General features: G+C 41.4%; 1 protein-coding gene across 1 annotated transcript in view; it reads left to right on the top strand.

The window, feature by feature from the left end:
* Positions 1-27382, top strand: part of USH2A (usherin) — a 2319650-nt gene that overhangs the window by 171250 nt on the left and 2121018 nt on the right. Inside the window, exons 3-4 of the mRNA XM_086925936.1 lie at positions 16328-16463; positions 22831-22894. Coding sequence (XP_086782062.1) covers positions 16328-16463; positions 22831-22894 — 200 coding nt within the window. The remainder of the gene's footprint in view (positions 1-16327; positions 16464-22830; positions 22895-27382) is intronic.

Genomic DNA, 27382 nt, shown 5'->3' with positions numbered 1-27382 from the left:
TATTTGCTTTGCAAGATAACTTTTAAATTGCAGAAATATCTCAAAACCACAGTTCTTCTGAGTTGGTAGCTCTGTCCAGGGCTACCACAATGCTGAAAACGACAGAGTCTAACATTTCCAGCCGACTGCATCGGTACGGGCCAACTAAAGCGGCGACAGACTCGTAGACAGTACCTTTCTCGTTGCGGCCGATCCCGGTGATACGAGTCGGTTGGGGCAACCATCGCGGTGAAGTGTAGCGGTGCAGTAAGTGGTGCCCTTCCGGCGCAGTGCAGGCAGCGACTCGGTGATGGTCATCCAATGGGATCGGTTAGGACAAGGCTTGTGATGCGGAGTGAGGCGGTGCTCAATCCCGTGCTGGCAGGTCACGGAGCAGGTGACGGACCCGGTTGGTGTTTAGGTCAGGCAGCGATGGTGTCGGTGATGATCGGGCAGAGTGAATTGAGGCAATGCAGAGTGTGGTGCCCACAGGACATGGTGCAAGTAACGGCTCAGTGACGGTCGCCCAGCAGCGTCAGTGAGACCAAAGATGCGGTGCGAAGTGCGGCAGTGCCTTCAGGACACGGAACCAACTACGGACTGGGTGACAGAGTCAGCTGCTTTTTTCTTCTGTGGTGACTAAAACCAGCTGTTCCAGAGACGGTGCCAAGAAGGATGGTAAAATCTTTGCTGTTCCTGAGATTTCGTGAACAGGGGGCAAGCTCTACCTCAAGCCCTTGGAGATATTTTGTCAAGCAGGATACACACACAATTCCTCTCCTTGGCAGAAACAGCTACGACAGGCCATCCTAGACAGCACACAGCAAAGGGGGCGTACTCCTCCTATTTGAGTTCTTCTCCTTGGCAGAGCTTCCTCTTGAAGTCCAAGTGATCTAAAAGTTTGGGGTCTGGGCCCCACTTTTTATAGCACAAATTCCTTTGTTCTCTGGAGGCAGAGAAGCTCTTTGCCCAAACCAGTTCTGTCCTCTCTTGTGCAGCTGCCCAGCAGGAGGTGGAGACAGGCAGACCAGGCCCATTCAAGTGTGAAAGATATCTCCTCCCCCTACTCTGAATGCAACCCAGGTTTATTCATCCCAGCCCTGACCCACCCTGGAGAGGCAGGACACACCTAATCCCCCAAGTGGCTGTCTGAACAGAATGCACACCCCCAGCTCCTGACACTTAAAGCCAGACAGCTAATACAACGACCTAGTGGAGTTACACTGGATGGCTAAGCAAGAAAGTACCTACTTTCTAAAAAGTGGTACTTTCAAACACAGAATGTAAAAATCATCCTTAATAAAAAATGCATCTTTATAATCTGAGTTCAGGCATACTAAATGTTACCTTCCCATCTTGTCCCAATGGGAAGTTATATTTATAAGATGGTATAAATAAACTCCCATTTTATCCTATGCGACAGATAGCCTTTCAGTAGTGAAAAACAAAATACACTGTATTTCACTATGAGGACAGTCACACACCTCAGTACATGTCCTACCTTTCACATACGCTGCACCCTGCCCATGGAGCTACCTTTGGCCTACCATAGGGGTGTCTTACATCCAAGAAAAGGGAAGGTTAGGCACCTGGCAAGTGGGTGTAATTGGTCGACATGGACTGCACACAGACACTGCAATGGCAGGCTTGGGACCCTTCTGCAAGGCTGCTTGTGTGGGTGGCACAATCTGCTGCAAGACCACTAGCAGAATTTAGTTTATAAGCTCTGGGCACACATGTTGCGCTGTACTAGGAACTTAGCAGTAAATCAAATAAGCCAATTGTGTACACACTACTCCATAACAACAGTTTACAGAGGGAGCACTTGCACTTTGGCACTAAACATCTGTGGCAAAGTGCCCAAAACATCTAGTCCAGAAAAAAGGAAAGCCAACACACATTAAAAACACAGGAGGCACAGGCGAAACCCATGCCAAGGATGCCAGGTCTAACAATACTCAAAGGGGTGGACCAGCCAGCGGGCTGCTCTTAGAAAGAGCCTGCCAGTGGTGGTGGGAGGGGGTGATGTGGCATCTGTCAGGTCTAGGCATATTCTCTGCGCAAACATGAGAAACCTTTTATGTATTCTCAGAAAAGTTTCTTCTGCTATGCCCTTGATGTAGGCCAGTGCCTTGTGCGCTGTAATTTTGCCTCTTTTGGCCTGCATTGCCGCTCCTGCTTTCTGTTTGTTTCCAAAAGGGGGTGGTGATGGATGGAGCATCTGAACCAATCAAACACTCACACCCAGTCAACAGATCTAGGCCCAATCCATCACGTTCTTTAGCCCACTCTGCCACCCCAGTTCAGACATGGCCATATGCAAATCAGTCTGACCCTGTGCCTCATGAGAACAGTCCAGCCCGAACTGCCAAGCGATGCCTTCCTTGGACCGGAAATAAGCTTCATAGGACCGGTTTCTGGCATTACAGCCGTCTTCAGCCAGGCTTGCTTGAATCCAGTGGCAAAGTGAGCAAGGGACTCACGTCTGAGCATATCCTGCCATCTTATGGTGAACAAAGCGGTACAAAAGGGGGCGGTGATGGACAGAGCATCTGAACCAATCAAACACTCACACCCAATCAACAGATCTCGCCCCAATCCATCACCGTTCTTTATGCCACTCAGCTACACCAGTTCAGACATGGCCATATGCAAATCAGTCTGACCCTGTGCCTCATGGGAACAGTCCAGCCCGAACTACCAAGCCATGCCTTCCCTGGACCGGAAACAAGCTTCCTAGGTCCGGTTTCTGGCATTACAGCCGTCTTCAGCCACGCTTGCTTGAATCCAGTGGCAAAGTGAGCAAGGGACTCACGTCTGAGCATACCCTGCCAAATTATGGCGAACAAAGCGGTACAAAAGGGGGTGGTGATGGACGGAGCATCTGAACCAATCAAACACTCACACCCAGTCAACAGATCTGGGCCTAATCCATCACCGTTCTTTAGCCCACTCTGCCACCCCAGTTCAGACATGGCCATATGCAAATCAGTCTGACCTTGTGCCTCATGGGAACAGTCCAGCCCGAACTGCCAAGCCAAGCCATGCCTTCCCTGGACCAGAAACAAGCTTCCTAGGACCGGTTTCTTGCATTACAGCCGTCTTCAGCCAGGCTTGCTTGAATCCAGTGGCAAAGTGAGCAAGGGACTCATGTCTGAGCATACCCTGCCAACTTATGGTGAACAAAGCGGTACAAAAGGGGGTGGTGATGGACGGAGCATCTGAACCAATCAAACACTCACACCCAGTCAACAGATCTGGGCCCAATCCATCACCGTTCTTTAGCCTTCTCTGCCACCCCAGTTCAGACATGGCCATATGCAAATCAGTCTGACCCTGTGCCTCATGGGAAGAGTCCAGCCCGAACTGCCAAGCCATGCTTTCCCTGGACCGGAAACAAGCTTCCTAGGACCGGTTTCTGGCATTACAGCTGTCTTCCACCAGGCTTGCTTGAATCCAGTGGCAAAGTGAGCAAGGGACTCACGTCTGAGCATACCCTGCCAACTTATGGCGAAAAAGCGGTACAAAAGGGGGTGGTGATGGACGGAGCATCTGAACCAATCAAACACTCACACCCAGTCAACAGATCTGGGCCCAATCCATCACCGTTCTTTAGCCCACGCTGCCACCCCAGTTCAGACATGGCCATATGCAAATCAGTCTGACCCTGTGCCTCATGAGAACAGTCCAGCCTGAACTGCCAAGCCATGCCATCCCTGGACCGGAAACAAGCATCCTAGGACCGGTTTCTGGTATTACAGCCGTCTTCAGCCAAGCTTGCTCGAATCCAGTGGCAAAGTGAGCAAGGGACTCACGTCTGAGCATACCCTGCCAACTTATGGCGAACAAAGGGGTACAAAAGGGGGTGGTGATGGAGGGAGCATCTGAACCAATCAAACACTCACACCCAGTCAACAGATCTGTGCCCAATACATCACCGTTCTTTAGCCCACTCTGCCACACCAGTTCAGACATGGCCATATGCAAATCAGTCTGACCCTGTGCCTCATGGGAACAGTCCAGCCCAAACTGCCAAGCGATGCCTTCCCTGGACCGGAAACAAGCTTCCTAGGACCGGTTTCTGGCATTACAGCAGTCTTCCGTCAGGCTTGCTTGAATCCAGTGGCAATGTGAGCAAGGGACTCACGTCTGAGCATACCCTGCCAACTTATGGCGAACAAAGCGGTACAAACATGGCCATATGCAAATCAGTCTGACCCTGTGCCTCATGGGAACAGTCCAGCCCGAACTGCCAAGCCATGCCTTCCCTGGACCGGAAACAAGCTTCCTTGGACAGGTTTCTGGCATTACAGCCGTCTTCAGCCAGGCTTGCTTGAACCCAGTTCAGACATGGCCATATGCAAATCAGTCTGACCCTGTGCCTCATGGGGCACAGGGTCAAGACTGATTTGCATATGGCTGGGTTCAAACCGGAAAGGCATGGTGAGCAAAAAAACGATGGATTTAGGCCCAGATCTCTGTACTGGGTGAATGTATGACATTGTTCTGAATTCTGTCCATCAACTATTGTTTTGTTTCTGTTTGTTTCCCCCTGACACTTTGGAACTGCTGCATGGGCTAGTGCCCTTGTTGGTGTCCACTCCCATGGAGGATGTGGAAGCAGCGAGGCTTCACTTCTTGAACGTCCTGTGGTCGGCAATGTGGACACATATTTTCACTGTTTCTTCCTTGTCATTTCTGTTTACACATTGAAGGTGAGCCTTACAGTTGTTCCTTATTTGTTTTGTTATGCTTACACATAATTTTTTCTGACTCTTGATCTAGAGAATATACTTATTAGTTTTCATGATTTCTTCATTGGGAAAGTCTTTTTTTCCTTCTTTTTCTGGATTCAGCAGTTCCAAATCAAAATGGCTGGAATCTACTTACTGGTTCAAAGTATTTTTTCTTTTCCTTCCCCTTGATAAATGACGAGTTTTCTTTCAGTGCTCACGCTAGAATTGTTTTTTGCTATTTTAGCTCTTTGATCCTTCAACGCCTATGATCCCGTACCATACCTTTGTCCACTTCCTTGAATCTCCAAGTTTGTATATCTCTGTTCAGTTTTTTCACTTGAAAAGCTGGGTTTTTACAGCAGTAGTTTTTTGTTGTTGTCCTTACTACAGTTTAAAATAATCAAATCTAGAGTTAAGAGTGGTTAATAGGAAAAGCAAGCCTTGTCTTGCTTCCAATTTAAGAATTTGAAAAACCTTGTCAGAAAGACCAGCCAATGGTAGCATGGCTGGATTGTACAGAGAACTCTTCACTGCCACTTTCAGACCCCTGCAGAAGGGAGAACTTTGAGCAGAAAAGGGACTAAAGAGGAAAGAGGACCCCTTGTGGATTAAACCCTGTCTGGAGTGGGGGTTCTCTCTGAACTCTGTCTCTTGGACCAGTAGCACTTTCAGGTTCACTTCTCTGGGAAAGAGCAGACTAACTGGGGACCCATGAGGAGAGAGTTCATCTGAAAACCCCCGAAGGCCAGTTCTGGCCAGAGGTGCACTAGGAAGGGGTGCCCCAGATTGCCGTAAGACCCGCGGATGCCCTGCAAGTGGCCAGGAGGCCTTGAGACGGGAGCAGTGCAGGCATCCAGTGTGGTGTGTCTTCGAAACTACAGGGTGATGCTGGTTGAAGACCCAGGTCAATTGAGGACAGTAGAAGCAGGTGCAAGAGGGTAAATCGCTATGCTCTTCCTTATCAGAGGAGGAACAATGTAAAATAAAAAGCCTCAACTAGAAGAAGCATCCAAAGTTTAGAGGAAAAGAGACCCTGATTCAGTACCGTAAACCACAGACTGTGAAAAAGAGTCGAAATGGGCTAGAGAAATCAGATGCTGTTGCTTCTCCCAAGAGGAGTTGCTTGGCAGATCCCCAGACCACCAGCCAAAGAAAGTATCACCATACAAAGGAGAGGGCTAGTTCCGTGAATGTTCATCATATGTAGAAAAAATGTTGCACTCAGTGCCCCAGTGCCTCGGGGGATCTGTTGTGCTGGTTGTGCTGTGCGCTGCTAAGAACAGATTTTCTCCATGGAGTGTCAGGGCCTCAAGGAGAGAACAGATTTACCCCGTGTGGATGGCCTACACTCCCAGCTAACCTGTCTGAAGGCAGCAGGAGAATGAGATCCCATCCACTGTGCTGCAGCTAACACACAAAAGACAGAAAGAACTGTCGCCTCCTCTGTCCACGTTTGGCAGTGTGCTGGGTTAAACGGTGTAGCCCGGACTCCACAAGCTTTGGCTTCCACAACCCTGAGAATGACCCATGGGTGCCACATGGGGGGCAGGGGCACTCGACAAAAGTAAAAAAGATATTGTACCAGCGTATGCTGGTCTGAAAAAAAAGTGTCAAAAAAGACAATTGTTTTTGGTCCATACAGATGCTTTAAAGGGCTTCAGATATCAAGCCCATGGGCATAGGAGCACAACTTAATGCAAAGCTTAAAATTGAATCTTGCTTATGCAGCAGGCCAGGAGAGCTGGGACACCACTGGTAGAATTTATTGTGGGTTTCATTGCTGCTAGTGGAGCAGGAATGCCCACCCTCCACAATGAACCCTTGTATCAGTTTCTATTTGCCACTCTATTCCTTCCAAGTAAAGAAAAGCCTTGGAGAGTCGGAAAGTGTATGAAACAGGTTCAGGAAGTGGGCAATGATTCATAAGTGTGAAAGTAATCATTGTAATTCTTTTTAGTAGACAAAATAAAGTACTTTCATGAATGTGTGCGTATGTGTAATCGCAAAAGTGCATTAAAAAAATGTGTGAACATATATATAGTGCTGATTCATATTTTTGTAAATAATGCACGTGGTATGCAAACCACCCACCTGGTCAGCTTCGCGGTACCCAGTTCAGATACTGGATACAGGCACATAAATCCTCTCTCCTCCTAACCTGACAGCCTTATCATAATATTGTCAGTTCAGCCTCACCCAGAGAGATGCTCATCGCGCCGCCATCTGCATGACTCTCTCTTTATCGTCAATTTAAAAGCCTGTTCACTGATTTTAGAGATGGATGTTGCCTATGTGTAACTCCCCTTTGAAGCTAAATTGTAGGCGTTCGGGAGCCCTTTGTTTGTCTCTAGATGCTTTTGTTTCCCTGGTTGCAATTATTCCGGCCTAGGTGATTTGATTCGAGTGGATATCAAGGCAGGCTAAAGCTCTCCCGCTTCTCTCTGCCTTTATCTCCAGCAGCGCTCCGCCAGGCAACCATTTATTCATGATTACCGAGTTGTGTACGAAGGGAAATTGTTTTCCATTATGGGGTGAAAATAATATAAAAATGAGCTTAAATCTGTCAGAAGCACTGAAAACAGTGTTTATTGAGCAGCGAGTTATCTTAAAGGAAAGCAAACTATTTCCATAAGAGCCTGGCAGATATTGTACATTCTTAGAATGAGGCATAGCAAAGGTAAACCTGAACATTTTGAGGCAATGAGCAGTTTTTTGGGGTCAGCGCATAGTATTTTATTTTCCTTTGATTGCTCTTGTTTTTATACTGGTTAGAGTAATTTCAGTAGTTAGCAGAAATCTAATATTCTTCTAAGAAATAAAGAACAGTAGCTTTCATTTTAGTTCTGTCAGTTGCCTCATTCTGTTTTTTACTGAGTTTATTTAAAGGATGTTTTATTAAAAATTAATTGAACATGTTTATAAAGTGGGTTCTAATTGTAAATAAATAAAAGAAGTAGTCCATCGGCCGTTCAGCAATAACACTTTATTTAATTGTCTGCTATAACGTTTTTTTAAAGCACGACGTATTCTCAGGTAGCACGTTCATCTGCATCTGTATGTGAAGCAAATTATAATCAACACTCCATTATCTAATTCAGTTTACAATTTTTGAATGTCCATATCTTTTATAAGGCACTTATGACATAGTGCAGTCAGTAATCAAGAGTGTATACAGTGTACAAGGGTGAGAGGCACACAATTACAGCCACAGAACAGTAACAGAAGATTGCACATAAATTGCACCTAATTACATAGCTACGGTCATTTCGAGGAACAAAACATTAAAGAATCAACATGGGACTTTCGTAACAGTTGTGCCTAAAAAGGTTCAGTTCGAAATGGGGTCTGGAAGGGCTGAGCAGTTTTGTGCTGTACCAGAAGAGAAAAAAGGAGGGATGGACATGGCAGGTAGAAGAAAGATAATGTATTAGGCCTCAGACAACAGCATACATATCACTATAAAGTATGGGCAACAACTAACCTCTTGAAAGGCACATTCGAGACTAAGATAACTCTAGCACAGAATACAGAAAGTGTTATACATCACCACGTTAAGATGGGTAAAATTACATACATCCACACTGAACCCTCAAATCCTGAGACATCTACCCTACAAATTAACCAATAAAAAAGCGCAAAACTGAACACCAACATTCTATTCCTAAAATATTATATAACATAAGTGTGCACAAAAAGTAAGTGTTACTTGACATAATAGTCGAGATACCGTGGTGAAAGTTTTCAGCAAACATGAAAAGGAAGGTCTTTTACATAGGGCGGACCATTTCTTTATTCAAATTCTTGCCTTGAAACCATTTACACTGCACTGTCAACACTATGTGCATCCTTTGTTAATGTCTCTTTATTTTAAGTATTACCATCTCTTCCTTTGATTTTTTTCTATGTTTGTCTGCAAATCATACCATCAACCAACATGGCAACTTCTTCCTTCCCTATCAGATGTTTTTGAAAAAATTATTTCAACAACTTGATCACATCGACCATGTCTCTCATGACCACATCCAACTTTGCTGATGATTAGTCTGCAACAAAACATTTCTACATATCTTCTGTCCACCCTTACTTTATTCAACTTTGCATTCAGAATGCATCCTGTTGCAGTGCAATTGCAATCCCTCTGAATTAGCATGCAGGTCTGTCGAATAGGCCCGTACAAATTCTCACAAAATGTCCTTCAAACTTGCTCTCTTATCAAATGATATTTGCACATTTTCCTTGATCACTATGTTGAAAAGTTATCCTTAAACGCAATGATGTACTTTAGCCGTTTTCCCAAAACAAGAAAAGGACCATGAGTATCTAAGGGCAGTTTTCCCAAGGCTATGCAGTTAGGTAGATTGGAAAAATGGTTTAACTGTTTGATTATTAATTTCATAACCAAGATTCCTGAATCACAAAAGTGCTAAATAGTTTTGTTATAATAGTGTCATATATAAAGATATGTTCAGAATTTACTATGGGTATTTAACCTTTCTTTTACCTTATAAAGAGCTGCCTAATGTGCAGATATTAGTCAGTTTCTCCTGTAGTTGGAAATCTATAAAATAATACTTACAACTAATATGATAAAAACAGTTAACAATGATACTAAGCTCTATGCAGTTAGACAGAAATTGACTGACATCCGAGGTTTATCCATATTACTCCTTGGGCTTTCCTGTGGTATGTGAATGAGGAATGCATTCATTTGTGGGAGATGGTGGGGAATCTAGACAATGTACCTCAGTTCTGTAATTAGGGTAAGTGGTTCATCTGTGGTCTATGCCATAGAAGTGGGTATAGTTGCTTTTATAAATAAATATGATATGATAACTGTCATATATATGAGTTAAGCTCTCCATGAATATATTATGTTTGGCTAAGTATGTACAGAATATTCAAGCAAAATAACAATGGAGCTTCTACACCCATCGCTATGGAAGCCATTGCCTTTACAGTAATAATGTACCAGGTGTAACATGTCACACATAGGCATACAGCATATATCTATTAGCTTATTCTTTGGATACTGTAATTGTTTTAATAGGGACTTTCCCTGTGCTAAATACCACAATCAGTTCACCAAGATATGCCTTAAATCTCCCTTCATGTTGAGGTCACATTTACAGATTTATCTTCATTTAGCAGTGTTCTATGCACATCTGCCATCAAAACTTGGTTTACTTCACATCTAAGTCTCAGGAGACTTCGATGCATCTGTACATTGGGTTTTTTTTCAGGTAGGGAAAGGTCTCGTCTCCCATCCTTGAATTCATCGAGTGGGAGACAGATTTCTTGTTCTTTAGGTGGATAAAATCCTCCTCTCTGGAAACCTGTTGCATTACTCTTCTGAGCTGAGCCTAGCTTATCCCTATCCGATCAATACCATCTTCTATTTTTAATTTCCTACAGCAGGTAATGATCCTCCCTCTAACTTCTCTTGCCCAGGGTAACTCACTTTGTAATATCTCTCTTTTGCACAGCAATGAGATTTTAGAAATCTCCTCGGAATCTTTTTGTATCAAGGATTTTATTATCTCTGCATATGCTAAGGGAGTCCATCCCATCAAACACGTTTTTACTCTATAAGCCTGCACCATTGTAGATGGTGGAAGGAAAAGTAATCTCTTTAGGCACCCTCATTTTTCAAGGCCTCATCTTTTTTATACCTCTGATGGCAACCACCTCAGCATCGTACTGGAACTGAGGTCTTATAATTCCCTGATAGGCTTCTATGAAACTTCTTGTATGAAACTAGTTCTCATACTATGTTATGGATCTTTGATCTACTTTGGAAAAATCTGACTTTTAGAATGTATTTTTGTTGTCTTTGTAATCTCAGAAAAACTATGCTTCATTGTAGGATTTGGCTTGAATTTGAGATTCATTATTTATTTTCTCTGTATACTATTCAGTTTGTTTATTAGATGTGTGGCTGCGTTAGTGCAGAGAAAATTCCACAAAACGTCTTATTTATAAGGAGGCCTTTAGTAACACTTTTGTAACTTAGTCACTGATTGTAAAACATTTTAATAAAGTAATTTGGATTCTCAACTACCATCAGCTAATATGTTATTATTTGTGAATTGGGATCAAAGTAAACAGTTAATGAAATCTAAAAACATGTTTTGCATCTTTATGATTTATATCTATGTTTTTTTTATAAGAACTCCATTTAAGTTCGCCATCCGTGTATGCCTAAGAGAGCCTTATCTAGAATCTAACTTAGCTGCAAGAATGAATCTTATGTTTAAGACTTTTACACATTTCAGTACTGGAATTTTAAAGCCTTGGCTCAAATTAGACACAAACCAAATTGTTTGTTGTTTGCCTACTAAGGAAGAAGAAACATCGGAGCAAGTAATTTGTTTATGTCTAGAACTGATTTCCTCCACGAAAACATTCCTTCCTCCACCTTTTCCTGAAAACCGATTTAGACCAATTTGAGGATTTTTTTTCTCTATTATGACACAAAATCAAACGAAGCCATGGGATTTTTGTTTTAAATCAGAAAAAATATTTTTTACCTTTTTAAAAGCTGTAAAGTATTTATTGTATTTCTGTTTTAGTAAACAGGATTAATGGCTAATCTTATGTTGTATCTATTATTTGGAATGTTTCATGGGGTTATATTGTAGCTGTCCACTGTTATGTGTTTGATTTTGCAGGCAATACAAATTAAGTATTGTATAACATATATGTTATAACATTAATTTCGGTATTAGTCTAATCATCAGCATCAATTATTTCCATTACTACTTAGCATCTAAGAGAAGGGAACACAGACTTTGGCCCAAATTTCCTTAATTTTAGCATGGGTGTGCGAAACAAAGGGATGATACGCAACCCAAAGCTTAACAGCCAAAAACATCAATCACCTTTCAAACGAAAAGTATTTTTTCACCAAGAGTGGATGTGAATATAGAGCTGAAAATCATTGTGTTGCAGTGCATGAAAGATATGCTAATCTATGCAGATTAGGTGGAACAGTTTGGGAATTATAAAATGACCCTAATATTTCAATGAACGCCAGATCAGCTTAAGTTGTGACCTGGGTTAGTTGGAATCCTAAAGACAAATGAAAACCTGTGAAAACAATTGGGGAAAAGATAATATGCCGATACATATTATATATAATTTTCAAAGTTACACTTTATACATTTTACCATTGGGCGACTTTTTGTGAATAGATTTGTACTGGACAATGTACCTTGCGTACAAACTTTTGGAATATACTACTTGTTCACCTTGCAATGTGGTACAGTGCTATATTGTGCTTATCATCTGGAAGCAAGGCATTTTACACTACAAAATATTTGCTTGATGTGCTGTATCATAAAAAGTTAGAATGTATTACTTTGTATGCTTATTTGATCTAGTGGATGACATTTTGTGTTTATGATGTTTTGTTATAGTCAAAGTATGTATTCAAAATATGTATCTGTAAAGCTATGGCATTGTGTTTACTATTATTCATTTTTTGCTGTTTGCTTTAATTTGTGCATTTTAGGTGTTTACATTTGCAAAATAGTATTTATATATTAAAGGCACTATTAGCATTAACACAACTTTTAAACTATTCACAGTGTGTTATTAGATTTTTTGATATACTTGGGTGTGATATTATGATCCCATTAACATGGCATTTCTTGTTTTATTAATTGTCATGCATTTTAGGTGCCATTTGTTTTGATTTATGCATTGAGTATTCACTTTGTAGTTTTTTTAAATTTCATTTGTGATGATTTCTTGAGGATGATTTTTTACTTATTTGCTGCTACCGGGATGTTGTATTTTGACTGCATTTTGTATGAAAGTATCTATATTTGCTGCTGATTTTACAATAATCTCCTATGATTAAATGGCTTCAAAATAGGCAATCATTAATTTGAGTTTATAGTCATGGTGATACCGCTTTTTAAACTGCTGCTTACTAAAACACTAATGATAATGGAATAATCTAACTTCTATGTAATGTTTGCAATTGTGTAACATTGTTTAGAATCAATAGAAATTCACAATTGTTAGGTCTAAAGATGGAGGCCATTTCATTAATTTGAAAAATATGAATGAAAGTATCAGTTAACCTATTCAGTGCTCAGGATGGCCGTCCGAATCCCGCTCACTTATTAATTCTGCCGCACAGCAGGAGAATTTACGCAGCGCCGAAGGGGTTAAAAGTACTCATAAAAATATTTTTTTCAAAAATTGCTAAAAAATAATAACATTAATGTTGCTCTACAAATATTCATTCTATGTCCATCCACCCAAGTCTGCTAAAATCAAAACTATTGAGATGAGCAGTAACTGCACCCAAAAGACAATTCATTTGTGATTCGAAAAATGACTGATAATATTCCTAATAATACTGCTTCTTCTTCCTCTGCTACTAATACTGATAACAATAATAATAAATAGAAATACCAACAATAATAGTGTTATTATATTATTCCTGTTGTTGGTTTTATTATTGATAGTAATAATGCAAATTATCCTAATACTACTAATAAAAATAATAATAAGTACCCCAAGCTCTAAAACGATCCAACACCTTACACTCTCACTTTTACTACAGTGATATGTAGCTTCTATTTTGGCCCTATTATCATCTAGGAATCCTTTCCAGCTGGAAGATTTAACTGTGTCTTGCTATCCAACCTCACTGTCATTCCTGAGTTTAGTCCATTCCCTCTCAAAAGCATTCCAGCACCTTCAGCTGCCCTTTTTACAGGGTGCCTCCATGGACCACAGTGTACAGAAACTTTGGAGTGATTTCTTTTATATAAGTCATACTAAGTCCATAAATGTGGTTAGCCTATTTCACTAGTTGCTGTGCATGTACACAAAAACAAGTTATTCTTCAATAATTTATAATAATTCACTTCAACAAACTTCTCATTTGTTTTTGGAAAGAAGGCACTTCACCTCATTAGGGTAAGTTCTCAAATCAATAATACCTAAATGTAAAAATGTAAATCCAGTATTTGTAAAGCACAAATAGTTACCGGGATGCATCCTGGTGCTTGGGGCCGCCGGGAAGGTTAGGCAAGCTATTGCTCAGAGTCACATGGTGCTGGGCTGACCTGCTGCAGGGGATCAAACCGTGGGACCCAGATTCCAGGATCAGTCGCCCTTGCCACAGCGCCACACCTCTTCCCTCAAATACTATCTTAATAGTCATAGCTCATGGAGCACATTTGCCACATTTCTAGAATCCAATAACTGCCGATTATCTCCAAATCTGCGTGAAATAATGAATGGAGGAGTTTTCCAAATATACATGCACCTCATAGTTACTAAGTATACTAACCTTTTCAAGGAAAATAGAGATTTATCCACTTGGATTTCCTCATTGTTTAACAAATTCCAGTTATTTGATGGAATTACTCATTGTAAGGTATGTTGGAACAATATGTAGAATTATTTTTGTGTTGATGCTCGATATGGCTGTATTTTTTCTAAACTTCTAAAATCAAAAGCAAGCAAACATATAAATAACATGAAATGTATTAAAAATACACTAAATTACAATAAAAAAATCTACAAAATATATGCACGTTAGTTTGAATATTTTCTATACAACATTTCAAGTGCACATCCTTCCCATGCCAAGCATGAAAACATTTGAAAAACATTAATGGATCTGGCCATGTTAAAACACTTCCATGGACCCCCACCCACACACACATTCATTTTTCTTTCAATAAATGCTTTCATCTTTATTTAAAATGTGAGCTGCGAACTCAGATTTGTTGGATTAAAAGTTTCAAAAACTCCCAATAATATAATAAAAGCCCAAAGATAAGTTAGCACTAAAAAAACAATCCCTGGAAAGGACAATCCAAAAATCACTGTGAGTGAACTCCTTAGATGCTTTCTTACTTTGAAACACAAAAAAATATCCTCCATAGAAAATCTATATATTAAATAGCCCTAAAGTTTTCCAACTGTCCATGAGTTTTCCAAATATGCTCTTCTGTCTTTTGATTGCAAATTAAAAGAAGCAAAATAATTAGAACAAGTTAGTTTCTGATATCACAACTTTCCACTGTTCTCAGTACTACCCAAAAACACATTGTGACACAAATACTTTATCAGAACATGTCTGGGTGAAGCTGAAAAGTTTTTGATTCCAGGAAATTATTCAAAAGTTACTAATTTGGTCAGACATTAGACTAACTATTCTTGAAGATGTTAGTTTAGTAAATTGTCAAACTCTCGAGCACATCATATGTCACAAAAGTTGCTCTAAGGATTGTTTATATAAAAGGTAAACTAAGTTCTCCCAAAATTAATATTACAAAGTATCATTGCCCTCGATTGATGCAGAGAAGCTTTTGTCACATGTTCTCTCATTTTCTGACTTCATTCCATTGTGGAGAGCCCTGAGGTTGACTATGTTTTTGAGAATCGAGGAGTCACTATTTTCACACCTTTACTGCAATGGAAAGGTCCAGGTCTTCTCAAATCTTTGTCTCAAAGTAGTGTACTGACTTCAGAGTTGACTCCCAAATGCTTTGCTTTGCCTTGGTATTAATAACTACAAATGAGAACATATTCCTTCAGATTGCAATTAGTACAGTCACTAACACTGATATATAAAACAACTTTGCCTCCGTTAACCCATGTTTGAACACCACTCATGGCACAGAATGTTAAGAACTTCATGGACAGTGCCCAGTTCCCGTTGGAGGATAGTGGAAGCTCTTGAGCACAACCAAAGAGAGTGATTGTACCATTCATTCCACTTTCAAGCTGTGAAGGGGATCCCTTCCTTTTAGAGGAGGTGTGGGATAACTTAAAAGAGCATGTATATATTTGACTTGAGCAGCTTAAGAAGGTATTTCTAAATAGCTGCTCCTTGGAAACCACAGTGTGCCTTTAGGTGGGGTCTGAATATCACTTCCCAGGAGTTAGGTTGTGCAGGACCCACGAGGATTTACATGTTATGTTTGTGTTGGTGAATAGGATCGGCACATGTTCTGTAATTTGTTAAAGGATCAAAGAAGTATTACTATGGTCCTTAGAAAGAACACTTTCTCTTAGAATGTTGCAGTGTGAATAAAGTGCATGACTGTGTTTAGAAAGTTTTTCTAGTAGAGCACTATTCATCTAAACTCTGAGAAAGGAAAAGCAGTACCACTAACATTCTTGGCCAGGAAAACACTGCAATTCTAAGTATTGAGAAATATTAAATATTATTACTAACCGGAAGAGTGTGTCAGGAGAAGTTCTGCTCTTTTGTATACTGCATGAGAAAAGTGCACATTTCTATTATGTACTGAGTAGATTATATACCTTCATAACGATGAAGAAAAACTTGGTTGACTCGTAAAATAGTGTTTCTGGAGATTGATAGAAGAGAGAATGAAGAAACAGGCCCTTACTTCTCACTTGAGCAGGCGAATCAATCACCTATCATATGCTTACCTCTTTACTGGGAAAAGTGCAATACATAAGCAACAGCATTTTCCCAGGTGGCTTGTGCTTTGTAAGTTGTGAGTATTTTCACTTGGTCTCTTTCTCTCTTTTCAGAATTCTTTTGACAAAATGCATGATGTTAATGTTTGATTATAGTCAAACACTTTGCTTTCTTATGTTTCTAATTGCAGGTGTACCACCCGAAGATTAGTTTCTTCATAAATGGTTTGGAAGAGGATGGCACAGCTTATGATTCAAGAAATTTAAGTGGCCAAATAGCTGACACTTCTGTGAATGCTCGGATGCGCATTGGACAAAGTCTCAACAGTATGTCACATAATTGACTAATACATGGCTTAAAAACAAATGTCTTGTCCTCCTTTAGACTCAGTTGTTTCTGCCCTTTGAACACATTTTCTCTCTGTACGTTTAGGTAGCAGTGGCAGCCAAATAACAGCATGTAGTGCTAATAATGTACAAGTACAGCAAGGCAGCCTATGTTAGTTGAACAAATTAAATGTTTCTCCTAAGTATTTGTTATTATCATGTTTTTTCATCTGTTTTTCTTTTCTAGTCATTGTGATAAAGCTCATCCCACTTCTACCAAGAGATCATTGTTTATCAGAGGATTTACTGAGCTTTGAATTATTTGTCAAGTGTGATTTAGATTTACTTTGCTTTGAATGGCTCATGAACACATAAAAGTTCATATTTCATTGAAGTTTTTGCAAGCTAAAAACGCATTAACTTAGCACAAAACGAAAATGCTCCCCCATCACTCCAGACTTTTAGGATTCAGGATAGAACAATGTCAATACCTATAGGGTTCCTGGGCACCATACTGGGCCTCAATTTTGGTCTTTCAGAACCCTTTACCCCTGATTTCCTTGAGGTCCACCTACTGAGAACACTAAAAACTTCTTTTCCACTTGATCCGTAGGGTAGGAAGGTAAGCCATCCAGTGCTCACTTAGGGAAGGTGTGTGGGATTAAAGATTCAAAGCTCAAAAATACACCAGATGACACTTTTTTATTGATTTCTCAGTGCTTCAACCTAAAAAGGATGTTTCTTTTATTGTGCCTACAATATAATGCTACTCAAATAGATATTGCAATAGGTTAGAGCTCAGGAATTACAGGACATACTAGGCTATATGGAATATTTATTGACTACTGGGAATGTAGATGCTAGTCTATTGATTTGCTGGAGAGTGATGTCCTTCTCATTTGTTGACTTGGAGATCAGGCTCATCGGCTTCAATTTGGCCCATTAAGTGTCCTCTTCATAGAGTTCAGCTACCATAGCTCACGTGTTTCTCTAGTGGGAGCATTGTATCTGGAGGTCAGTGTGGTGTTACCTCAATTAGGAATAAGTGACCACAGACTGCTGTTCCAAATGCAGCATCCCCATTGTTCAACCGCGCCTTTTCCTAGACACCTCTGCAGAGTGATCACGGTTGAGTAGGCAAGTGCCCACAGTTGTCCAGTCAATATCAGAGGACCCAAAAAAATCTCCCACCGAAACAAAGACAAATGTCCACTTGTGGATTGTCAAGGCAAGATGAAGTGGGAGTGCATGGGTGCACTATAAATGTAATACAAAACCAGATGGGAAAAAGGGTGTCAGGAAAGTTTTAAAGACCTACACGGATAAATTCCTACTCTATATATGCCAAAACACAAAATCTGCGGGTCTCATTAAGAGTAAAGACAGTGCATAAGGCAAAACAACAGGGAAACAAATACAAACTAAGGAAGTCCTACTTAAGTGGACGGAATCCCATCACCCACCAAGGTGGCATGCTTCATCATCTGGAATCTCCTCTTGGCTGCAAGCCTAGTGCAGCCAAGGAACTACAACTCCTTGCACGTGTTAGGAGGAGCTCGTGGATGTTTTAATATGATCCAGTGGCTAGATCTCCTAAGATCAATGGAGCATGACACAGTGTAGTGAAAGTGCATTGTGCAGTGTGTGAAGTGAGAGGTTAAAATTGGCTACCAGGAAAGAACAAGTTTATTAGATATCTTGTGGTGTCAAGGGTTAAAAACAGTGTGAGCACAGTCTGATAAAATATGCGAGGGCGCTGGTCAAAGAAATGAGAGGGTCTACATGTTTCAGCCAATCTTGATCATAAATTGATCATGGCCTTCCGCTCGTGACAACCGGATGTCGGTCCGAGGTAGCGACGGATAGAGCGTTGCCTCACGCCCTAGATGTTGCCAGGAGCAGTGAGCAGTCCTCCCAATTGCTTACGTGTGTGTACAAAATATCCCTCCAGTGCCTACCAATAAGTATTACACAGGTATAAGTTGGTTGCATCGTTCCAATGTCATTTGAATTTTTTTGTGAAAGTATTCACACATATTTACTTGCAGTAGTAGTAACAACTAGGACCTGAGGAAGGCCAAGATCAATTTATGATCAAGATTGGCTGGAACATGCAGCCCCTCTAATTTCTTTGACCAGCACACTTGCATATTTTATCAGAGCGCGCTTACACTGTTTTTAACCCTTGACACCACAAGATATCTAATAAACTTGTTCTCTCCTGGTAGCCAATTTTAACCTCTCACTTCACACACTGCATAACACACTTTCACTACATTGTCTCATGCTCCAGTGATCTTAGGAGAGCTAGCCACTGGTTCATATTAAAACATCCGCAAGCTCCTCCTAACACGTGCAAGGAGTTGTAGCTCCTTGGCTGCACTAGGCTTGCAGCCAAAAGGAGATCGCAGATGATGAAGCATGCCACCTTGGTGGGTGATGGGATTCCGTCCTCTTAAATAGGACTTCCTTCGTTTGTATTTGCTTCCCCGTTGTTTTGCCTTATGCAATGTCTGTACTCTAAATGAGACCCGCGGATTTTGTGCCTTGCACTATAAATGTACCTAGCCCCTGTGCTTTACCGTCCCAGAGTCGGTTTGAGGGCATACGTCACAAGGCACATTGTCAATCAATGGACACTCTATTAAAATTACAGAAGAGAACTACAGGCTACAATTCAGTCACATAGAAGCAGTGTTCTTTTGAAGAGTAGATAGGGACCTAGTCGGTCAGGGACAGTTTTCCGTAGCAGAGATGTTTGATGGTTGTTGATCTTGGGATTCTTGATCCCCACTGGCAACCCACTGAAAGCTCCCAAGTCAAGAAGGAGGGCTCAGGAAATCTCGAGGTAGTTCTGGGCAACCAGGGGACACCCACAGAGCAGGGGGTCCCATGGTTCTCACCACAGTCTCCAGTTCCTTCACTGGCCTGATTTTGGTGGAGTTCGCTTCTCTGAGCTGCTCTTCCAGCTGGTAGCGCTATTGCAGGGTTGCCCCTCTAGCCAGTAAACCTCATGTACAGACACCAACAGCAACCCTCTCTCAGGTAGATTCCTTTCTAAGGCAGATGCTGAGCTATTCCAGCAGAACTGTCAGACTTCTTCAGGTAATGTCCCTGGATTTGACTAGGGAGCTGTCTGTCAGCAGCTCCAGCCCTAGAAATCAGATGTTTCCTACACTAGGGCCCATATTTAACATAGTGATTCATCACCCTCGCGTCTGGCATAGGGGGTGCAAGGGTGACACAACAATAAAGTCAGATTTATCAAGCCACCCAAGGCCACCTTGCGTGGTCCTGCATGGCTTGATAAACCTGGAGTAATGCAAGGCATCGCAAATTGCTGATGTGTGTTACTCTGCCCCAGGGAGGCTTTCCATGGGTGAAGCGTGGGTAGAGTGTGGCTGTTCCCAAGCGGACACCTAGGGATTTTGGTGCATTCCCAGATTTGTCATTAGTGGCAGACCTGGGAATGCATCAAAATGCTTCGCCTTCCCACGGGAGGTGTAACGAGGAGAAATATTTACATTTCTCCTTGTTTTTTCCTCTTTCTAAGTGTGCTGCATTCTGGAACACCTTCCTGCACAAAATAAAATCCTGCGGCCAAAGCAGGCACCCTTGTACCATGGTGCACCGATGCCTGCGAAGGAACTAGGTAGCCAAAAATGCACCAGTGTAAGAAAAGGACAGGAATGCGCCATATGATGTTCAATATGGTGTGTTACAGCCCTTTCATGCCGCTCAGTGCAGCATGGTAGAGTGCTGCGTTGCTCTGCATGAAAGTTTGATAAGTATGCCCCCAGGTTTGCAGACAGAGTCTGTGTATTCCTCATGTACACCCAAGTACCCATGTACTGTATTGAAGCGGTTCTTCAATTTCATGTATCCATCTACGGACAGGGCAGCCAAAATATTTGCATGCAAGTGATAGAAGGCAAGAGGGGTGGTGCTGAGAGTCTCTAACTTGGGAAATTCCAAACAGGAGCACAAAGGAGAGTGATGCCTTCACACCGGGCACCAATCAGCACTTTGGGAATGGCAGCTCTGGGATGTGAGTGGCAAATGGCAGGTCACAGTCAAAAGACCAACCATGTCTTTCTAAGGATGTCACTATCTCTGACAAACCTAACCTTCTGCAAGTCTCCTGGTGGTACGACTGTGAGTGGACAAAAAGGCAGGACATAGCAACAAAAGGCAATCGATGTACATCTAAAGAGACCGCTCTTACCACCTGTTCAATACCTTGAATTCTGACCCACTTCAACAGCTCAGGAATGCTAACAAACCACAATGCTCATTTGGAAGGCTACATCCAGTCTCCATTTTGTACATCATGTTAACAAGAGCTTCCAAAATGGATCACACCTCATCGATAGTGAACCATGACACACCCACAGCACTACACACAAACACTGTACCTTTGCGCCCTGGCTGCAGCTAAGAATCCTGTTACAAAAGACGCAGCACAATTTTACACAACTTCAGTCTGGGTTTGAAATCATAACTCCTGTGGCCCTCACTGTTTACACGTGATGATCGTGTGCCTTGAGGACAAAAAAAATATCAAGAAACACCAGTGGAGTTACCTGTGGTAATTTAGCGCAGACGTAAACGGTTTGGTTACTAGGCAGGGGGGCCTTCCCATCCCAACAGTTATCATTCCAAAATCTGTGAATGTTTGGAGTCCACAATTTTTAAAGGAAAATGTATGATTGTGAGTTTTACCTCAAATTCACAACATTTTTACAGCCAGAGGTGTCACCTACAGGCATAAAAATCGGGATTTCTGCATCTAAAACAGAAATGCTAATTTAAAGATGTTGAAGGGGGAGTCGGCTTATTCATGCTAGAGTCTGCTGATGCAGGCAGATTTTGTTTCAGTAGGAGTCAGGCAGGAGTAGGGTAGGATAAAGGGTGGGGAGTTATAAAGCTTTGCCTCACAGCATGGACTTAATAAATCTTGTGTACATCTCAAAAGTGGGAATTAATCCAAAAGCAATTTTCATGGCTTTTTCCACTACAGAGATGTAGGTAGGAAAAGCATTAGCAGGAGACGCGTCTTTGAGTGGCGGGATAAGGAAGAGGACAGCCCCATATTTCATGACAGTGCATGGGATGTTTTTTTTAATGTGGAAAAATATTCGCCCAGTGGAGAAGAAAATGGCTTAAACTAGAACAAAAAGTATTGGGATGTATGATGTTAGCCCGCACACTTTTACCACGCATACCATTACCATGCATTTTTTACAACGCGATACCTTTACAACGCATAGTGCTTTGGGTGCTGGATAGTGAATAGTTTAATTTACTATTCCAACACCAGTCCCCGTGGACACTAGGGAAGGTTATTGGATAGTAAATTAACCTATTCACTATCCATTCCCTATGTCAGATCACCCCAAAGCACTATGCATTGTAATGGCATGCGTTGTAAAAGATGCGTGGTAATGGTAGTGCATTGTAAAAAATGCGTGCTAAAGGTTGTATACCAAAGTATTGTCTGTATAACTTTGAGCTGACAGTCAAGCAGTGCAATGTAGAGTTGTACATTTATATAGGAAAACCTATGAACAATATTAGATTGCCGGTTATGTATGGCATTTTGTGAATTTCGAATAGAGAGTACATTTAGATCGTTAAATGTATTTTGTATTTTGTAAAAGAAAATCAATAAAAATATATTACAAAAAAAAGAAATAGACATTTTCTGAAAACCGAGCTTAAGACAGTAAAAACATATGATTATGACCGTAAAATGCTCATATATCCGATCTAAGTTTTGTTTTCCCTTTTTATGATTTGCAGTAACATGGTAAATGTCTTCACCATGAACCCGTTTGGTGTACGTGTGCTCTACAAATATCGCTAACATAACATATACAGTTGACTTCAAGATAACATATCTATGAGCAGTTTAAGATCAGCAAAACAATAAGAGTCATGCACATTCTGCAGAAATTGCTGTACGTAATAAAAATATTTCTGACTAGTTTAATTCAGCTGTCAGACACCCTGTGCATGGGCAGGTATATTACTATGTTTTATCTTCATTGTAGAAAAAGCAAAAGTACAGTAGTACCTATTTCTTCTCTAATTGGAGGTGGCACGAGCACCGGCTCATTATTTTTGTTTAATGAGGCGGTCCTATAATCATCCTTCTAATATAGAAAGGGACAGGTACAAAATGTTCTTCAAAGGTTATTATGAGGCCTTTTTTTAATTAAAGTCACTGCTTCCCATGCGTTCTTCTGGTCAAGTAGGCTTGATTCAGGAGCGGCAGAAAGGCAAGCGGGTTCAATCAGTCATGGGCGGATAATAGATCCTGTCTAGCACATCTTACTTACCTTGTTTATTTTGTCCATTTACACAGATACTGAGCAGTTTATTGGAAGGATGAATGACTTCAGAATTTATCAACTGGCACTTACGAACAGGTACCACATTTTTTGCTTGTGTATGTATAGAGAAAGTTTTTGAGAGGTCAAAAGCTACACATTTCCGTAAGTACCGAACTTACGTTAGCATTCTTGTTCATTTAAAACGCCCACTTTATGAGAGTCTATTGCATTAAAAAACAGGCCCAATTCAAACTCTTCTTTAGAGTTTATATGCTTTGTATGGATTGGTTAATTTCGCCTTTTATCGTATTTAATTATTGTGTTTTATATTATTTTTATGATTGTAAAGCGAACCGAACTGAATTGAATTGAACAGGCTCATATTCATATCAGCCTGTTCAATTACTGTTCAGTTGAACATCAGGGTAACATAGTTGTTGTGTAATGTTATGAGGTGTTATCTGTCATTTAACCCGGGGTCACACAGCACCATGGGAGCATACGTGCTATTAAATCCAATATGACACATCCTCCTTCCGCAATGGAAACTCAACTTGTGTTGTAAGCCAATATCTTTACTAAACATGTAACTCGACACTGTGAGGGTGCATACACTCTCTGTAATAAATTCCCCTGCTGCATGGGAACCAGCACCCTTTAGTAATAGTTCTTCTGATGTAGTTCTGGTCCGACGTCCCTAAGACCTACCTGCTTGAGCGTTAAAAAATAAAGAAAAGTCAAATAAAATACGTTAAAATGTTCTAAACTCAATCCATTCTACTTACATTCTTTCATATTTCACTCGGATCTATTTCCCCTGCTATATGCCCTCTGTTTTGACTCCTTCAGCTCCTCTGTCTTAAAATATGATTTTTGTTATTAAATGAGGGCCAGCAAAGCAAACATCTGCCCCATCCCTAATAATGTAATTTGATTTACTTCAAGCTGGTCGCTGTTTATCAGGAGAAATAAAAACAGGAAGTTTAGTAAAGCCTTATCACAGGCTTAACCCATAGATCACTATGTTTTATTTGCATAACACCTGTCTGTAAAGAATGCAGGACTCCAATAAAGGAGTTGAGCAGTCACACTATCCATGGGTTACAAAATGATTCAGAGGCTGCCCCTGGCACTTTTCTGCTTGAATATTAAATGGAAACCTCATACCATTTTACTGAGAAGATTGTAACTATGAACTGCAGTGGGATTCAATCATTCATGGCTGTGTTCAGTGTTACAATGCTGTTCACATTATTTTATTTTGCTCTGGTATTTTAACCTCTGCATTCATTGGTCGCAGTCAGTTCTTCGAACCAAAACACACCAGCCTTTTAAAAAGGAGAGGCATTTTGTGTTACTTATTTGCCATGCATGTTTCTTGGGTGTGTTAACGCTCCCTGTGCAGACTCACAGAGTATAGAAATGGAAAATAAAAGGAAAGGCTGTATTTTTCCTCCTGCTTTAGAAACGTAGTTCGTTGTTTTAGTATGTATATTTTCATAGCAGCCTCTACTGTATGACAGAACTCCTTCTATGTAAAATGTGATGCGGCATTAAATTGGCTGCATTTGATAGAAAAGGGGTATCAAATTCAAATTTGTAGCATGTAGGTAATCTGGGTGAAGTTAAATTCCTATTGTCTGGTACCCAGGTAGCAGTTATGAGATATGAAATATAGTCTATCTATGCTCAGCTGAAGTGTATTCAGATTGGTATTACAGTCTGGGGTTGTTCTCTATTCATGCTATTTGATGGTACTACTCTCCAGCTCTCACCTTAAATGACTGGCCTCACACAGCCCAGGTAGGGAGTGAAGAAATCCCAGGGCCTGACAAAGGGAATTTCTGCAGTAAAACAGAAAGTGCTGTCAGGAACAGCTTGTTCAAGTGGCAAAATTGCCTCACTTGCCCTCCATGTGACAAAATTATTCAAGTTGGTTGCAAGATAAAAAAAAAAGCCTTTCTTCATCAGTCCCATTTCCATGGGCATCATCTATGTCACATGATCCCCAGACATGTGATCCATTTTTGTTAATTCTTACAAATTATCTAATCATGTGATGCAGTTCTGCCGTAGGTTGTGAATCATTACAAAAATAGAACTATTTACAAAGAACTCTAGTGTTTTAATGTATTCTATTTTACATCACTCAGAATAAATTGTGGGTTGAGCAATTGGTGGTTTTAATATTAACCACATGGCAATTTCGGACCCAAATGATTAAATTGACTACATCTAGAAACAATCACCTAGTCATATAAAATCTGTTTAAAAGTATATATAGGGCACAAATATTCCCATCCCTCTACATCTCAACTCACTGTTGAATGCAAGGTACAAATGTCACTTTTGCAACTGATAGAGTGTGTAGTACTTTTCCACATGCACAATGAGACCCATGAGATTCACTAGAGTAAAGCACTGCAAGATACTGTCTCCAGGGGGGGGGGGGATGAAATTCTGGGGCTAAATTATGATCAGTTTTTGAATTGTTGATGCCTGGATTTCCTACATTGCTTTATTACACAAAGCATGTACCAAGAAAAGGAAATGCACCGCTTTGCCTAAAACAGGTAGTGGGAAACCTCGGAATTGCATTAGGATCAGCTGAATCTCTCCACCAATGACTGATTGGCTAACCCTTTGAAAGGTTTCCGCAATTGCTACAGTGAAGACTTCATGCCTCCCTACCAAAAACCATTGGAAAAGGGGACCTCTGCTAAGTATAAACGTATGTTTCCAGTAGTTTGCCCTTACTCTAAGAATGCTAAAGGGGTCCAAGTTCCTGTCAGTGGTGCATATTTTCCCCTTTCGAACTTCCCTCTTGAGGTTTGTGAGTGGATTCTGGGACAGTACAATCTGTTTCCAGCTGGGAAAATTCGAGGCGTCCAGTTTCATGGATATGGAGGCAGAGTTGTGTTGATCACATTCCTACTGTAAGAAGTAAACTGACGTCTAAAGGGCAGATTACGATGGTGGGCGGATCGCCACCGACGGGCCGGCGGTCCTCACCGCCGGCCCGGCGGTGGCGATCCGCTCGCCATCAACCCTAAAATTCCCACCGCCAAATTAGAATGGCGGTGGGAATGGAAATGGTCCTGCGGCGGACGGGAAGACTGTCCCACAAGGCGGTCCTTTTCCACCCCTTTTCCAGTACAATGGGGGCATTTTTGTGGTGCCGTACAGGCACTGCCGTGTGCATTACGAAGCCTGTCTTTTTCGGCAGAGATCCAGCCGCAAAAAGACAGGCGGAGAATGCCTTCGGGGTCCCATTGCGGGCCCCTGGGGGTGGGGGACTGCACATGGGGAGTACCTATGGTACCCACTTGCATTTGCATGGACAAGGTGGCAGGCACCACACGGTGCCTGTCACGTTGTACATTCAAATGCACAACTTGTATTTTTACATTGCGGTGGGTGCTGCTTGCAGCACCGCCCACCGCAATGGAAAAATACGGGATGCGCCCGCATGTGCGATGGGTGCATCCTAATTCATATAGCGGGACCGCCGCACCTATTGTGGGCGGTCCCTTTTTCCAATGCGATGGCGGGTGGACTTTGTCCGCCCGCCAACGTAATCGACCCCTAAAAAGCTGGTTCTGAAGATTCTGAAGGTTTTTGGACTCTGGGCACTTTACCAATGCTGACCAGTGCTAAAGTGCAAGTGCTTCTTGTTTAAATGGTATTGGTGATTGGTTTACCCATGATTGGAATATGTGCTTTCCTAGTAAGTCCCTAGTAAAGTGCAGCAGGTGTGCCCAGTGTCTGTAAATCAAATGCTATTAGTGGGCCCGCAGCACTGATTGTGCCACCCACACAAGTAGCCCTGCAAATCTATCTCAGACCTGCCACTGCAGTGTTTGTGTGTGCTGCTTTGAACTACCATTTCAACCAGGCAAGTGTACCCACATGCCAGGCCCAGACCTTCCCTTTTACTACATGTACATCACCGCTACGGCAGGGTACAGTGTATTACAGTTGTGTTTTACATGTCCTAATAGTGAAATACTGCTAGTTACATTTTTCACTATTATAAGGACTCAAAACGATCTCCGCCTTACGGTAGAGTGGGTATTGTCTTGAAATATATTTTAAGTGTAATTTTCCTTTGGTTCCAGATAGAGATTTGGAGTTTGGGGTCCCTGAACTCACAATTTAAAAATACATCTTTTGGTGAAGTTGTTTTTTTATTGCATTATTGAAAATGCATTTTAGAAACTTGGCATTTTATTGCTTAACCATTCTGTACATCTGTCTGTCTGTAGAATCCATGCCTAGGTTAGGATTACAGTTGAGCTCTTTTGCATTCACTTTAGACAGTCACACAAAGGGAGCTGAGGTATGCCTTGCATATCCTGATGGCCCATCACTAGGCTGATGTGCCTTCCTGATCTAGAGTGATGGGAGGAGTTGTGACTGACTCCTGACTAGGGCGTCCTGTCCACGCACAAAGCTGTCTCCGCCCCCTTTAGTATGTCTGGAGCCAGGTCAGGGAAAGGCAGATTCATGTGCACTACAAAGCCTTTCCTTTGAAGTTTTCCTACTTCAGCGGCAGACATGGGTCTAAGTATTTGACCTCTGACA

Source organism: Lissotriton vulgaris, chromosome 6, assembly GCF_964263255.1.
Source record: "Lissotriton vulgaris chromosome 6, aLisVul1.2, whole genome shotgun sequence".
Classification (NCBI taxonomy): domain Eukaryota; kingdom Metazoa; phylum Chordata; class Amphibia; order Caudata; family Salamandridae; genus Lissotriton; species Lissotriton vulgaris.
Note: the sequence above shows the minus strand (reverse complement) of the source record. Positions and strands in the feature narration are given on the sequence as shown.